Source organism: Ursus americanus, chromosome 17 (genome assembly GCF_024610735.1).
Source record: "Ursus americanus isolate L20-20 chromosome 17, mUrsAme1.1.p, whole genome shotgun sequence".
Classification (NCBI taxonomy): Eukaryota; Metazoa; Chordata; class Mammalia; order Carnivora; family Ursidae; genus Ursus; species Ursus americanus.
The window spans coordinates 39,796,887-39,811,879 of NC_142143.1; the positions used below are offsets into that span (position 1 = coordinate 39,796,887).

Consider the following 14,993-nt stretch of genomic DNA (forward strand, 5'->3'; position numbering starts at 1 on the left):
CCCATCTCTGGGCTGTCCTTTTTTTCCTTAAATGAGTTGAGATCACTGACAATAACCGTCTGAACCCAGGATGTTCCTGAGCACCAGAGTCGGCCGTGTGGGTGCTGCTGGTCTTTCGGTGTCTGTCCGTTCCCATCACAGCTCCGAGATCCTGTTTCCCCAGCTACAAAGTGAAAGAACAAAAAGAGGAGCTGTTCACATCTCCCTCTTAGTAGCCATTCGGAGGTGAATGAGATCTGACCACACACTCAGGAAGCAGAAGCCCCGTCATGACAGCTGGCTCTGCTGGGTCCGCTGGGCTCACCCATGGAAACCAGTATTTTATTGAAGACCCGTTCTCTTCTGTTCCTTTCTCTTTCCAGAGTGAATCTTTCTAATTTCGTATGTGGCCTGGGGTGGCAGAACAGCCGTGACTGACTGACTGGTATACATAGGCCTTAGATAACCAAGACTGGCATCCACACCCGTTACGCGTTAGCAGCTCCGAAATTTCTCTTGTAGTCTAAACACCAGGGCCAGTCTGTCATTGTTAAAATTCCATCATTTCTGTGCTTAAGAATCCTAAGCTTGTAGAAGCACGTGACTGGACACTGATTTTTTTCAGCCCATTCCTAGAAGCATGACTGAAACAACAGGCATATACAATTCAGCGTGGCACGAGGCTGTCTTTGACCTGTTTGTTTATGTGTTAGCTATGTTGAGAAAGCTGCTATCGAGATTTACCACTGGGATTTTTACTTGCTTTTCCGGTTCCTGGTTGGCTATGCCTAGAAACCCTCAGAGTCCGCAGATGCTGCGTCCCGCAAGACCGCGGGTAACAGCGGCTCTGTACCCACTGAAGACATTCACATGGAGGCCCAAGTCTCAGCTGGAGAAGAGGCTTCAGGAGAGGCCCTGGCCAACTGCTTCGTTTCTTCTGAGTGGGGCAAAACTTCGAGAGACACAGAGATTGAAAAGTCTTCAAAAGAAAATGAAAGCACCAAAGAGCCCTCTTTGCTGCAGTACCTTTACGTGCAGTCGCCGGCCGGTGAGGGATGTCATCGTGTCTTTGGGGACCTCAGGGGGGTCGAATCATAAATTAGATTTTTACATTTCTGTCCATGTCACCCGGCTAAAGTGAGTCATCCGTGAGCTGCTGTCTCACAGCCTCTGAACCGTTTTACTCTCAGCCTTTTCTTTTCTCCCACCTATGAAATGAGGGTAGAGGCTGCTTTCACTTTGGCCACCTCGAAGGGGACTATGAAAATAATTAGGGCAAGTGATTTTTTTAAATGCGTTAAACTTGATTTGCTAAAAAAGCACAATTCAAAAGATCATTCTATTTTTATAATTCAGCTGAGTCTGGCATTGGTTCAGCTTACTGAACAATGTAAATCTATTGGCCACCACGTACAGCTAGCGTGCTGTGAATATCCAGAGGTACTGAGCGTGGCATTATGGTTGACGGTCAGGGCTGGAGTGAGAGGGCTGGACATTAGAGCCGCTTATTATCCGCATGAGCTTAAGTATTTAGCCATCCTCGCTGGTAAAGCAGCACTAACAACGGCACATGTGTCGTGGGGCTGCTCTCAAAACTGAACTGAATTTTATAAGGTAATACATTTAAAGCACTTCGGATAATAGTACCTGACAGTAAGACTCAAATGCTGTTAGTATTTTGAAATGAAGCTGGAATAGATACCTATTTTTTTTAAGACATGCATTGTGTACATAAAGCTGCTCTCGATGCAGAGAGACTTAAATTGATTTTCCCAAAGTTTCCATTCACTTCACAGGTTAGGTAATTGTTATTATTCAGTTATCTACAAAACATTATTCCATTGGCAAATACTTTTTGAGGGTTTCATGTAAGCATGATACTCAGTGGTGCCGATACACTGATAAACAAGAAAACAGACTCAGTCGCTACTGAATGAAAATGACAGCTCTGCACAGGGATTATTAGCTTTTTCTGGACCAAAGACCTATTGACACTATGGTAAAGCCCATAGAGTCCTCCTCAGAATGTTTAAAAAATGTATAGAACTGAATACATAGGATAATAAGGGAAGCCAATTATACTGAAATACAATTAGGAAAAATAATTTTTTAAATGATAGCAATAAAAAGATCTGACAGCAGGTCCAGTATTCTCATCATTTCAAAGTCATAATGAGCTTCACAGTCTAGTAAGAATCTGCCATAGCTATAATATTATATAAATACATATGTGCTTTTTACTAGTGACAAAGTCAAGGTACTATTAATACTGTTTGATTTGTTGCCTGTGATCCAAGTTGAGGGAAATATAAATTTGTTAGAAGTTTATAAAAATAAAGATAAAATTTTTCCCATCCAAGTTCACTTTCCTCCTCAACTGGCATTCAATGGAACACACATTAATTGGTCTTCTCAGGAGACACAGACAACCCCCCACATTATCACACAAGTGAATAGGGGACTTCATTGATGGCCACTGCTGGGGAGAAGCAGTACAGGGCAAGGAGAGCACGGGAAGGGAGTTGGCCTGGTCAGGTGGAATCCATTCATTGTGGGTTCCCATTTGGAAGGGCTGTGGGGGATGTGAGCTGGAATGGTACCTTCCATTGTATTGACTTTCACCTTGTTCTGCTTCTGTTTCAGGATTAAATGGTTTCAACGTGCTCTTATCTGGCAGTCAGAACCCCCATGCCGTGGGACCCCCTTCAGGGCAGTTGCCACCCCTCAGCATTCCTTGCATGGTCTTACCATCTCCGACGCTGGGCCCCTTCCCCGTTCTCTATTCTCCCACTATGCCCAGGCCGCTTTCCTCTGCCCCTGGTGCTCTCCCAAATGCGGGACCTGTGAATTTTGGCTTGCCTGGCCTCGGATCAACAGCTCATCTTCTCATCGGCCCTGCAAACGTGGTTAATCCAAAATCATCAGCACTCCCCTCTGCAGACCCTCAGCTTCAGGGTCCGCGCCCACTCAGCCTGAGTCCAGAGATGTCAAGGTCACACAACATCATCCAGCCTGAATCCCCTGCGTATGCGGGGCCTCCTGTCTCCGTAGTAAAATTACAACAGGTGAGTCCTGACGTGAGCCCGGGAAGATCATCATTCTGTGATGGGGTCAGTCTGCATTTCTTGAGCTTTGCATCTAGTCCCATGACTGCAGGACGAGGCTCCAGGTCAGGGTCTATCCAGCTTCTGTTGTACACCCAGAAGTCATCTGCTTACTTCATAAAGCATGTAGCCTGGAGGCAGGAGATGCTGTGCTTTAAAGACAAAAATATTTTGTCTATGTTTGTCTGTATCTGTTCCTTAAAATTAGAGGGACTTATTTCAGGGGCCTTGTTGGTGAATGCTGAATATTCAGATGATTTCTCCAGGCTTTCATTTCATTAGATGAATAAAAGGAGAGCACCCTGAATTTTCATTGTACAGCTATAAAAACAATTCAGAGAAACAGAGTCTGGATACTAATGCAAAGATTCCTAGCATCTGTCATTTCTCAAAATGCAATGTTTATAGGAGGATAAACACCGAGGGACAGCTTGGTTAAGTAGTTTGCCCAAAGTCACCCAGCTAGTTGTGCGGGTGCCGCGCTCCCAAACTCTTCGCTAGGCTGCCTTTCTGCATACAAAACGAAGTGAATTCCCAGCTGTGAGAAGTGGTGGGGAGGAGATAAAGCAGATGAATGACAGAAAACCGAAGAGGAGAACGCCTGCATGAAGATCATGACACAGGTCCAGAAAGGGCTTCTTAGTTCGGAGACTGAGAACAGTTTGACTTCACTTCTGTTTTTATTTGCTCTTCTAGTCCCCAGTTCCCGTGACCCCCAAGAGCATCCGACGCACACATCGCGAGACATTTTTCAAGACGCCTGGCCGCCTCGGAGACCCCGTCCTTAGGAGAAGAGAGAGGAATCCCACACGAAACACCAGCTCAGCGCAGAGGAGACTCGAAATCCCCAGCAGCGAAGCTGACTAACCCGCCGCCGTGCCAGGCAGGGGTGGGAGCCACCCCGCTGACCTTCCCCAGCGCAGGCGATGCCCTGACGCCGAATGCAAAGCGGAACGCAAACCAGCCGGTCTCCAACACGCATCGTCCTGTCTCTTTCATCCACCGGTTCTAATGTTAACTTCCCACCATCATGAATCACCTATTTTCCCGAAAGCAATTGTTATTAATTGTGCATTTAATATCAGAGTCCAGACTCTGTCTGGTGTCAGTGAAGCACCGACTGACTTACGTGGTTTTGATTCAAGAATCCTCTTATTGCTGGAAGTAGATCTGCACAGGCTACTGGAGCCTTGTGGTGTTTCTACTGGGGGCGGGGGGGGCTGTCCAGCACTTAACTAGGGTGAGCATCTTGGCAGGTTTTTTTCCCTTCGCCCTGAGTATAGATCTGTGGTGAGAGAAACTTCTTTTCTGCAGTTTAAAAAAGCTACTGCTTCCTTAGGCTTCATCAGGAAGCCGACTCCAGTTGTGAACCCTATGGTATTATTTATTTTGTTCCTGAAATGGGATTTAGTGCAAAAAGTTTACAACTACAGCAAAATACATGTTTTTCAGGGTATGACGACTTGAATGTGTATACTTTTTTCCTATAATTTGCCCTGCACTTACTTTACAGCCTACTAAGAGTGTGGATAAATGCATATGCATGACGGAATGTTACGACCAAAATAACTGTGAATGGCACACGTGCTATAATGAACTGTGCTGACCCTGTCTGGGCATGAGAAGCAAGATGCACGCTAGCAGCCTAAGAGCTGACCGGTGTGAACCGTAAGGTTTTACTGTTCATTTGTAAAAATCCTACCGTGTGCAGTTTCCTTCACTACGTGCCCCGTGGTTTTTTATTTAAATGTTAACTGTAGAGTATCAGGTATGGATGCCTTCTAAGAATTGCTGTCTGTTGAATAAATCAGGATGGTAGCAAGTGATTATATGGAATATTGGAACCTGGATGGGACCTTTTGGTAGAATTCTGAAAAGTAATGATGTAGAAATTGATATACAACCGATAGGTGATCTTTTTTTTTTTTTTCCTTTGGCTTTTTTTATTCGTGAAGGGTAAGAGGGAAAATGGACAGATTATGTTCAGTATCCAAGAGTATTCAAACCAGTTATTTTTCAGAGTGTTTCTGAAAACTAAGAGCGGTGAGTGCAGGGATCATTGTTCTAGCATGAATACAATTCTGGAAACTATTATGCAATACCCATTTGTTAAACCATATTGCTTTAGGATTTCATTAAGTAGCCAAACTAGCTCTTTGTATTCCTAGATTTATTGATGTACCTCATTCTTGTCTCTTCCAGTAAAGGCCTTCCTTTCTCCTTTTTTCCTTCCCTCCTTCCTTTCTTCATTCCTTTCTTTTTTAAGCTTCTGCCTTAGATTTGGAATTTTGGTGTTGGATTCTATTTTATTTTTATTTTTGGACCCAATAAAATGTTATATGAAATAAAAATATTAATTTAAGAGACTCTGGGAGTCTGAGTAAAGTAGTTTTATATTAACTACAGGATACTATTAGCCTTATTACCCCACAAGATTTTTGAAAACTTGAGGTAGGTAGCCAGATTAAATAAATTTGTTATTATATAAAATTTTTATCAACACTAAACTTTTAAAGTTTACAAGATGGCATTTTTTTCTTTTTCTTTTTTTTTTTTTTAACAATCTTTTCTAGTGTTAAACGGATAAAATTATGGTTCTAATCATCAACAATCTCCTGGTAATGGTTACCTGGAGCTAATCTGAGGAGTTCCCCTTGAAACAAAAATATGCCTTTTTCAGTGAAAATACAGGACACGCAGCGGCGCTATCTGCACAGGGTATGAGCATGTCTAAATCCACCACCTGGAAACTTCCACAACGTATTTTCACTTGAAAGGTCTATATTTACATGAGATCACAATCTGATTTTCCCCGCGCTGATTTTGGATGCTTGCCACTTCCTACTTTAACTTCTTTGCTATCCTTTTTTTCTTTTCTTATTCTGTTCATGATATGACCATACAAACCTCAGAGAATTCACGGTTCTTGAGGGGTGTGAAGAAGCAACCCCCTAAATCAGAACATTATGACTCTGTGACCATACTCAGCAACAGAAAGCGAAGAACCAATTCCTTTTGTATTCAGTACCCACTTTTTAATGTGGTTTTGTGATGCGTAAAAAGATAAAGAATGCAGGGGTTGTTTCTGTCAGAAAAACGTATGCTTCTGACAGAGCAACTGACGGTAGGAAAGCTGCTAAGCTGGACTTGGGTAGTCGGGGTCGTGAAGAAGCAATGGCAATCTTGAGTCTATCATTGTATAACTTAGTAAAAGACAGAATTGCTGGGGATCCTGCTAAGGAAATGCAGCTTTGAATTGACACTGAGGGAGGTGTGTGTGCCCTACACTGTCCAGGGTTTGTGAAACCCTTTCATTCTGGTACAAGAGTTGGGAGTATAACTTTTATACTTGAATCTACCTACCAAGTTTACATTTCTCAATTCTTTTTTGTAAGGTGCTATTTCTGTATTTAAGTAACTTTTTTTTTCAATGTAAAGCTGCTTTCAGCTAATCTTATTGCACTGCTAGTTTTGTGTAGGTATTAATTTTATTGCTGCTTACTGCTTTTATCTTCATGCTACTTAGCTCTGCTCTTTTTCCCAATGGCTATATTATCTATAGCTATCTACTTGTAACTTTACTACATGTAAGCTGATTTTTTGTTCTTTTAGAAAGATATTAAGCTTTATAAAATAGAAATAAAAATTCATTCATTTCATAAGAGATGTTGGTTGTATTTGTTGGTGGGCCGTGTGTACCAATTTCAGCAAAACCGTTAACAGTTGCAACCCAGCTAAGCAGGCCCTCATAAACCCAAGCCAGATCTTTTTATTGAGACCTCCCGGTAGTTCCCAAACACCAAAACTTAATGTGTCAGAATCACACAGGAGCTTGAGAAGGTAGGAGGACGATGCCCTTGAGCTTCTGATTTCTACTGAGTGAGAATCTCAGGTTTGGAGCTTCCGGATGATTCTGAGGCTTATCCTCTTCTAAGAATCACAGGTGAATGCAGACCACTTCCCCAACTTCTCATGACATCTGCAAGGTTAAATGCTGCTCATTCTAGCAAATGCCTACCCTTAGTTCAGAGCCAAATTCTATCATTAACCCTCACTTTCAAATTAACCTCTACACAGACATCATCTGATTTTCCCTCCTTTTTTATACTTGCAGAGTCATTTAGGTTACGTTGTCAGTCCCTCCTGCTAAACTGTGAGGTACCAGGGAAAATAATAGCTTTGAAACCCCAGTATCAAACCCAGGCTGGGTACTTAGCAGCCCCCAAAATGGTGAGTGGAGGAACTATAAGACCCTGTACAAGAGGGCTTGCCCTTTTTGCTAGGGCTGTTCCATTCAGTTCTTGCCGATTATTTTATCGTGACCTCTTCCTTCCGACACATCACTTCCTGTCCCAGTCCATAGCCTCCCTTCTTACAAGGCATATACAATTGTCCCTTGAACACCACGGAGTTTAGGGGGCGCCGACCCCTGTGCAGGAATAGTCCAGCTTAGCTGACTCCCCAAAAACGTAACTACTAATAGCCTACTGTTGACCAGAAGCTTTACCAATAACTACACATTTTATATAAGTAGTGTATAATGTATTCTTACAATACAGCTAGAGAAAAGAAAATGTTAAAATCATAAGGAAGAGAAAATACATTTGCAGTACTGTATGTATCCAAAAAATCCATGCATGTGGATCTGCACGATCCACACCTATGTCATTCGAGGGCCAGCTGTATGAGGTAACTCAGGATAAATTTGCTTCCACAAAAACACCAGTATTAGGATTTCACTAGCACATATCTAGTGGTATATTATGTTATAATGGGGTCGTGCTGTTATTACAGGCATCTATCAATATCTCCTCCCGTCCGGCCCTCCTTGTTGGTCTTTAATGGTGTAAGTGCACTGAACGAGCAGGACTCACGAGGCAGCCATGAAAGCATTTTTGTCTCCTTTTGCTCCTTTTAAGCCTGGTCAACAGAGGTAACCTTCTCGCCCCTGTATGAATATTAGGTCAGGTGCTGTGACTTCTCTGGTTACTGTCAATAGCAGAATTTCTACAGTCATTTTAAGTTACAAAGACAGTCTCAATTTATTATGCAAATGAGCACTTAAAATTTCTGCACCTGGGGCTCAAGGTGAGCAAGAAGGGCATGGATCTGTTTCTACTGAACATTTCCCCTTCCTCAGCGTGCTTGCCTGGATTTCTTACCCCAGCAAAGTCAAAGCATGGGAACATTTGCCTCAACTTCCTGTGATGCAGGCAATATATTTTCCGCCAGCTGCTATTCTCCTTCAGTCTGGTTTTCCTGCAGTCCGCTCCACACAGGCTCTTGGGTAGGATTTAGAACAGTCCCAGGCTGGCTCTGTCCGTCTTTAGCCCACGTGCCGTGTCCTTTGCCCTGGTTCTTGGAGAGAAGCCCCAGCCACACTCAGCAGCATCTCCTTCCTTTTGCAGCCGGAGCTGCTGACTCACCCCCAGCCCCTACACCAGCCAGAGTCAGACCCCAGACAAGCGTGAGAGGCAAGCAACACCCCCCGCACCTTCCCTTAGTGGTTCTAGAGAGGCAGAGGTGTGGAGCCACAGCATAATTCTCCAAAGAAATCACAAAATCCATTTTTATTTCCATTTGCTCATCCCTTTCAAGGCCTATAGTGAAGGGATTCAATAGTTGTGTAACTTATTTGCAAAACCCGCCCTATCGATTCTTGGGAATGCAGCATTTATTAGAATTTGGTGCTACAGCCAAGCTATTTAACATCCTGTTACAATAGTTATAAACTTCCATTGTCCAAGATTTGCATTTTCCTAGATGATTGTTAAGCACTTAATAACTCATAAAAGTAATTTTTGATAGCTATTAATTTTTGTATTAGGTCAGTTTGATTAGGTCAATGTACTTTCTGACATGAAAATGCTTAAGAAATTAAAATAATAAAGCTAAAATAGTTCTCTTCTTTCCATCCCATTTTGTAAATAGCCTGCTGGTAGTCTTCCATTGACCTGGCTCTTCTATACAAGCATCCAGTCTTTCCCCAACTATGCCCCGAAGACTCAACTGTTAATAGATATTAAGAGTCAAATAAAAGTGAGTAATCTCAATTAAACAAAAATTAACAGTTAATTTATTTTTACTACAGGATTTATTAGACTTAATTTTGCAAAACTTTTAAACTAGTTTGATGGTGTGACTGTTTGTTTGTTTTCTTAGAGTAGTGTGCAAAACTACAGTTTGGCAAAAGTTACTTTGAGAAGCAATAAATTAATCCACCCAACAAACAACGCTCTAAAATTTTCTTCGTCTTCACTGAAAAGAGGAGGGATCAATATAGGGGCGCCTGGGTGGCACAGCGGTTAAGCGTCTGCCTTCGGCTCAGGGCGTGATCCTGGCGTTATGGGATCGAGCCCCACATCAGGCTCTTCTGCTGTGAGCCTGCTTCTTCCTCTCCCACTCCCCCTGCTTGTGTTCCCTCTCTCGCTGGCTGTCTCTATCTCTGTCGAATAAATAAATAAAATCTTTAAAAAAAAAAAAAAAAAAAAGAGGAGGGATCAATATTAGCTTCTTAAAGTCAGAGACCATAGATTATTTATATCTGTATTCACAGTGTCTTTCACAAAATGTGCACCCAGTAAAAAATGGGAAAGAGCATTGGAGGGTGAGTTACTGCAAATAATTAAAAAGAAAAAAAAAGAAAACACCTTTGGAGGGTTTTTCATTGCATGGTCCTAGATACCTAAGAGTTATCAAATAAATAATTGTAGTATAGCTTGTTGTGTTTTTTCTTTTTTTAGTTTACAACTTTATTTTAGATTTTATTTATTTGAGAGAGAGAGAGAGAGCAAGCGCAAGCAGGGAGAGGGGCTAGGGGAAGGGGTACATGGGCAGGGGGAGAATCCCAAGCCGACTCTGAGCCAAGCACAGAGCCCAATGCAGGGTCCAATCCCGACCCTGAGACCATAACCTGAGCTGAAATCAACATTCGGACGCTCAACTAACAGCCCCCCAGGGGCACCCTTTTTCAGTTTAAAAGAATGGCCTCTGCCATGCCACCAATGCTTATAAAATAAATAGAATTGTCGTAACCCTGCTTCTGAGCTTTTGGGGGCATCCCACGCAGCATTTTCCTGAACCTTTTAGCATGGCTCTCCAGTCCCTTCACAGTCTGGCCCCAGCTTGCCCTCAAAGCTATGCTAGAAAGGGTCTATTGACCCCCACATTCATTTCCACTCCTCTTCCAGGTTCTGAAAGCCTGGGAACTACATTTCTCAGCTCGCCTGGCTACCAGGTTCCAGTGGTGATTCTGTCAGTTATAAACACTCTCATGCAGGACTTGGTAGAGAGAAAAGCAGCTGGGGCTGCTCTTCCTCAAGCACAGGTAGCCACACACTGAGACTCTGCAGCAGCCATACTTGACACTACTGTCTAGTACAAGACCATGTACCATGGTAGCTGTGATACTGGCCACAGTTTCATGCTGTTCCCAACCATCAGGAGGAAACGGCGTCCCCCCTACCTCTGGGAAGCAGCCATGGTGACATAATCTGAACACTTCTCTTTTCCCTGCCTTCCAGTGATTTTATAAGCACCAAATTCCCTGTATGAAAAACTTTCTGCTAGAAATACCTAGAATATTTCCTAATTTCTACACAAAACCCAGCAGTCTTGTCTCCACCATTTCTCCCTCCTTCTCTTCCACCCACCCTCTGTCAATTGTGTCACTCTCCGTGCCCACATTCCTTATATTCCTTTTTGCATCCATGCCTTTGTCCCAGCCTCTTCTCTTCCTAAAACACCCAACTCCCATTCCCACTTCTCTTTCTCTACTGGGCTGTTGCATAGGCATCTTCCAAAATCCAGTTCAAACGTCCCTCTCTCAGGAAGAAGGAGTTGGTTTCCCCCACCTGTGAGACCCTCCAAGGCAGAAATTAAGTTTGTCTTATCTACAGCCTCGTACCACACTCAATGAGTACGTAAATCAAGCTGAAGGATCACCTGTGGTCGGGGTAGGTTCAAGAGCAACGGCAACATGAAAATGGTGAGTACAGGAAACAGATTCTTTTAAAGAAAGATTTTATTTACTTCTTTGAGAGAGAGAGAGAGAGAGTGCATGAACTGGGGGAGGGGCAGAGGGAGAGGGAGAAACACACCTTGCACTGAGCAGGGAACCCAATGCAGGACTCAATTCCAGGACCCTGGGATCATGACCTGAGCCAAAGGCAGATGCTTAACCGACTGAGCCACCCAGGAGCCCAGAAACAACAGCTTCTAACCAGCACCAGATCATGCATAGCCCTACTCCACCAAAGTCATGCCAATCATTCATTCACTCAATAAACATTTACAATTACTACACAAAAGGAAGTTGTCTTGGGTAGGTGGGTATGTGTGTGGGGGGGATCAACACTTTATCTCTCTTTAATAATGGTAGAGAATTATAGAAATGTAGTGCCTGAAGGAACCTTCAATATCATCTTATTCACTCCCCTATTTTACAGAGAAGAAATAGAAAGCAAGGAAGTTAAGCAAATTGCCTGGGCTATACAGCTACTTTAAAAGCAATACTTTTAGTAGCAGGTATTTAAAAACATATTTCAGGGACTCCTGGGTGGCTCAGTCAGTGAAGTGTCTGCCTTCAGCTCAGGTTATGATCCCAGAGTCCTGGGATCGAGCCCCGCATGGGGCATGGGCTCCCTGCTCAGTGGGGAGCCTGCCTCTCCCTCTGCCTGCAGCTCCCCCTGCTTGTGCTCTCTCTGACAAATACATAAATAAAATCTTAAAAAAAAAAAAACCATATTGCAGAATGGCTTCAACAACAAGGGGTCTTGGTGCTTATATCACTGGAAGTCTAGAGGCAGGATGAGTTCAGCTCATTTTCACCCCAATCCCTTTTGTTCTTTATTCTGTACGCCGGTTTTACCAGACTGCGGCAATTACAGTTCCACACAAACCAAGGTCAAAGGGAGAGAAGAAACAAATCTTTGAAATGCCTTCCAGAGAAGTAAGAAAGAAATTTCGCGGAGTTCCTCCAGAAAATCCTTCCTCATTATTGGCCCAAATTGCCTAACATGTCCATTTCTAGACCAATTATTAGCACGGGGTATAGGATTACCTTTATTCCGTTTAGACCTAGCCCTGCAACTGAAGCAGGTGGGCTCGGCAGGGGCGGGGTTCACACTCGAGCAAAATCGGGCTTCTGTTAGAATGTAATCAGCAGGCAGCAGATGTGGCCGCAAGAGCAGTTTGCCTACAGTTCTCCCCGTCTCCTGCAGCCCCGCGGCATCACGGCGCGGGGAAGGACAAACTGCTTCTCAGGCTTCGTCTGTTCAAACTGGCATCAGCGGAGATGTATATTTTTCTTCTGCTCTGTGGTCCTCCTATCCCTTTCGACACCCACTGTGACTTCCTTGGACCGACTTTTACCAGCCTGGTGTCTCCCACCGGGTCCTCTTCATGCAACCACAGCTGCCTCAAGTCTGCTGGTTCTCAGGCCTGCGTTCAACATGCCACCTGCAGCCCCCAGGAAAACTGCTAGTTTTGTAGGGCGATGGTCTTCTGCAGCTTTGTGCATGTCTCAAGGGCTCAGAAAATCCGGTGAGGCTGTCTCTGACTCTGCCCAGATGGTTTCAGGCAACACTGGGCCTCGTGTCGTGTTAAGTCGGCCCTTCAGAGCTGCCATCTATGAAACTCCAACTTGGTATGCAAAAGCAGTGAGCTCTTCCAACCCTGTAAGGCCACTCTAGGGAAGTGTTATGACCATTTTGAGGACACAAATCTTAGAGAAACTCTTGTCTTATACACTGAAACACACATAAAGGTGTTTATCATTCCATTTTTGTAACAACAAAAAGCAATAAAGTTCCAACAGCATGGATAGTGATCTATTCATATCATACTACTGTTGAATACTTTGAATGAAATAACTAGATCTGCATGCATCAACATGGATACATCTAAAATATATAACGAGTGGAAAAAGTAAAATGTAAAGAGACATACATTTTGCATCATGTACATTTTTAAAGCACTTTTGTAATAAATATATAAAATAATAGATGCAAAGAATACACTCGCATCAGGATGGTTACTTCTTAGGACGTAGGGGCTTAAAAGGGGAATGAGATGGGGTTGGTGGGGTGCTTCAACTGCATCTCCAATGTTTTGTTTGTTCTTTTAAAAATGATTCTATTTATTTATTTATTTGAGAGAGAGAGAGAGTGCATGCAAGGTGGGGAGGTGCAGAGGGAGAGGGAGAGAATCTCAAGCAGACTCCATGCCGAGAGCTGGACCCAATGCAGGGCTCCCTCTCAGGAGCCTGAGATCATGACCTGAGTCTAAACCAAAAGTTAGCCACTTAACCAACTGAGCCACCAGGTGCCCCTATTTCTTTTTTAACAAGGGGATCTGAATTCAATATGGCAAATGTTAACAGTTGGTAATTTTAGGAAATAAGTACTCCTCTTTTGTTGTGTTAATCTCTACTTTTCTGTATGTTGGAAATATTTTGTAATTTTAAAACTAAAATATTTAATATAATAATTTTAGACAATGATCACCATCTCTTTATAAGTCAGTGGTTCCTGGATTTGGGATTTTCACAGGTGCAGGAGGTTGTATAATCAGTCAGGATATCTGCTGCCCCTTCCTGGAGGAAGTTTGCATATCCTTACCGTGTTGGACTCAGCAGAGGCTATACACTGGCTTTCCCAAAGACATGTTGAAGGAAGTGATGAAGGCCCCTTCAGAGAAGTTTTAAGAGATTGCTCGTGGTTTTCTAGCTCTGTTTTTCCCTCTGCCTAGAAACCACATGTCCCAAGGAGGAGCTGAGTGGTCACAGTCTTAAGCAAGGAGCAGAGATATAGCCAACCCGCAATAACCATGCTGTGTGAGCATAAATAAAACTTATTCTCAGATCACCGAGATTTGGGGTTAATCAGCATAATTTAGGCTATCCTAACTGTCACAATTTAAAAAGTATAACAAATGAGGAATTGACATTGCATAGGCCTTCAAAATCACTATTAACATCTCACAACATCCCCACCCCGTATCTTTAATGCAGAAGACTAAACAATATAAGGAAGAGTTATTTAAACTCAATTAATTCAACACTTTGAAAACTTAACTATGCCCACCTCAGCCCCTACTGCCACAGCCCAATTTGGTATCAGACTTCAGGCAAGCATTTTTGGGATAAATCAGTGATTTCAAACTGGGGGATGTGTAAAGGATTTTTAAGGGATATGTATACATTCAAATAATTTTTAAGGGAACCAACTTCCCATCTTTGAATTCCACTGTATTCATTTTTAATTCCTATCATAACTGATAATCTTAGTAATTTCTAAAACTGATAAACTTGATAGCCTTGATAATCTCTGGCGAACTGTTACTCTGGTATGACATGTTATATTGTGCTGTGTTTTTTTTTTTTTTTAAGATTTTGTTTATTTATTTGACAGAGATAGAGACAGCCAGCGAGAGAGGGAACACAGGCAGGGGGAGTGGGAGAGGAAGAAACAGGCTCCCAGCAGAGGAGCCTGATGTGGGGCTCGATCCCATAACGCTGGGAATCACGCCCTGAGCCAAAGGCAGACGCCCAACCGCTGTGCCACCCAGGCGCCCCTGTGCTGTGTTTTTATAATACTCTGTTCCCAGCTCCCCTTTCTAAGCCCTTTCTCCCATTAAAGAAGAAGAGTTTATATCCAGCCTAGTCAAAGATTACAAAGGTGCACTGTTTGGAGTATAAAATCTATGGGACGTCCCTCACAGAGATGATTTTAAATATTGGTATCTGTGCTGAGAAAGTAAATAATTCTAATGACTGGGTACCAAATCCTTTTGCAGGTCAGGGAGCTTCTAATTCTTTCACTGTCAACACCACTGAAGCAAAACTAAGCCACTTGTCACTGATTATTAAAATAAATAAATATATATATAGAAAGAGTACTAGGTCATTTT

General features: G+C 43.0%; 1 protein-coding gene across 1 annotated transcript in view; it reads left to right on the plus strand.

The window, feature by feature from the left end:
* Positions 1–5,638, plus strand: part of E2F7 (E2F transcription factor 7) — a 35,878-nt gene extending 30,240 nt beyond the window's left edge. Inside the window, exons 11-13 of the mRNA XM_045779976.2 lie at positions 772–1,027; positions 2,623–3,044; positions 3,780–5,638. Coding sequence (XP_045635932.2) covers positions 772–1,027; positions 2,623–3,044; positions 3,780–3,950 — 849 coding nt within the window. The 3' untranslated portion in view covers positions 3,951–5,638. The remainder of the gene's footprint in view (positions 1–771; positions 1,028–2,622; positions 3,045–3,779) is intronic.
* The last annotated feature ends 9,355 nt before the right edge of the window (positions 5,639–14,993 follow it).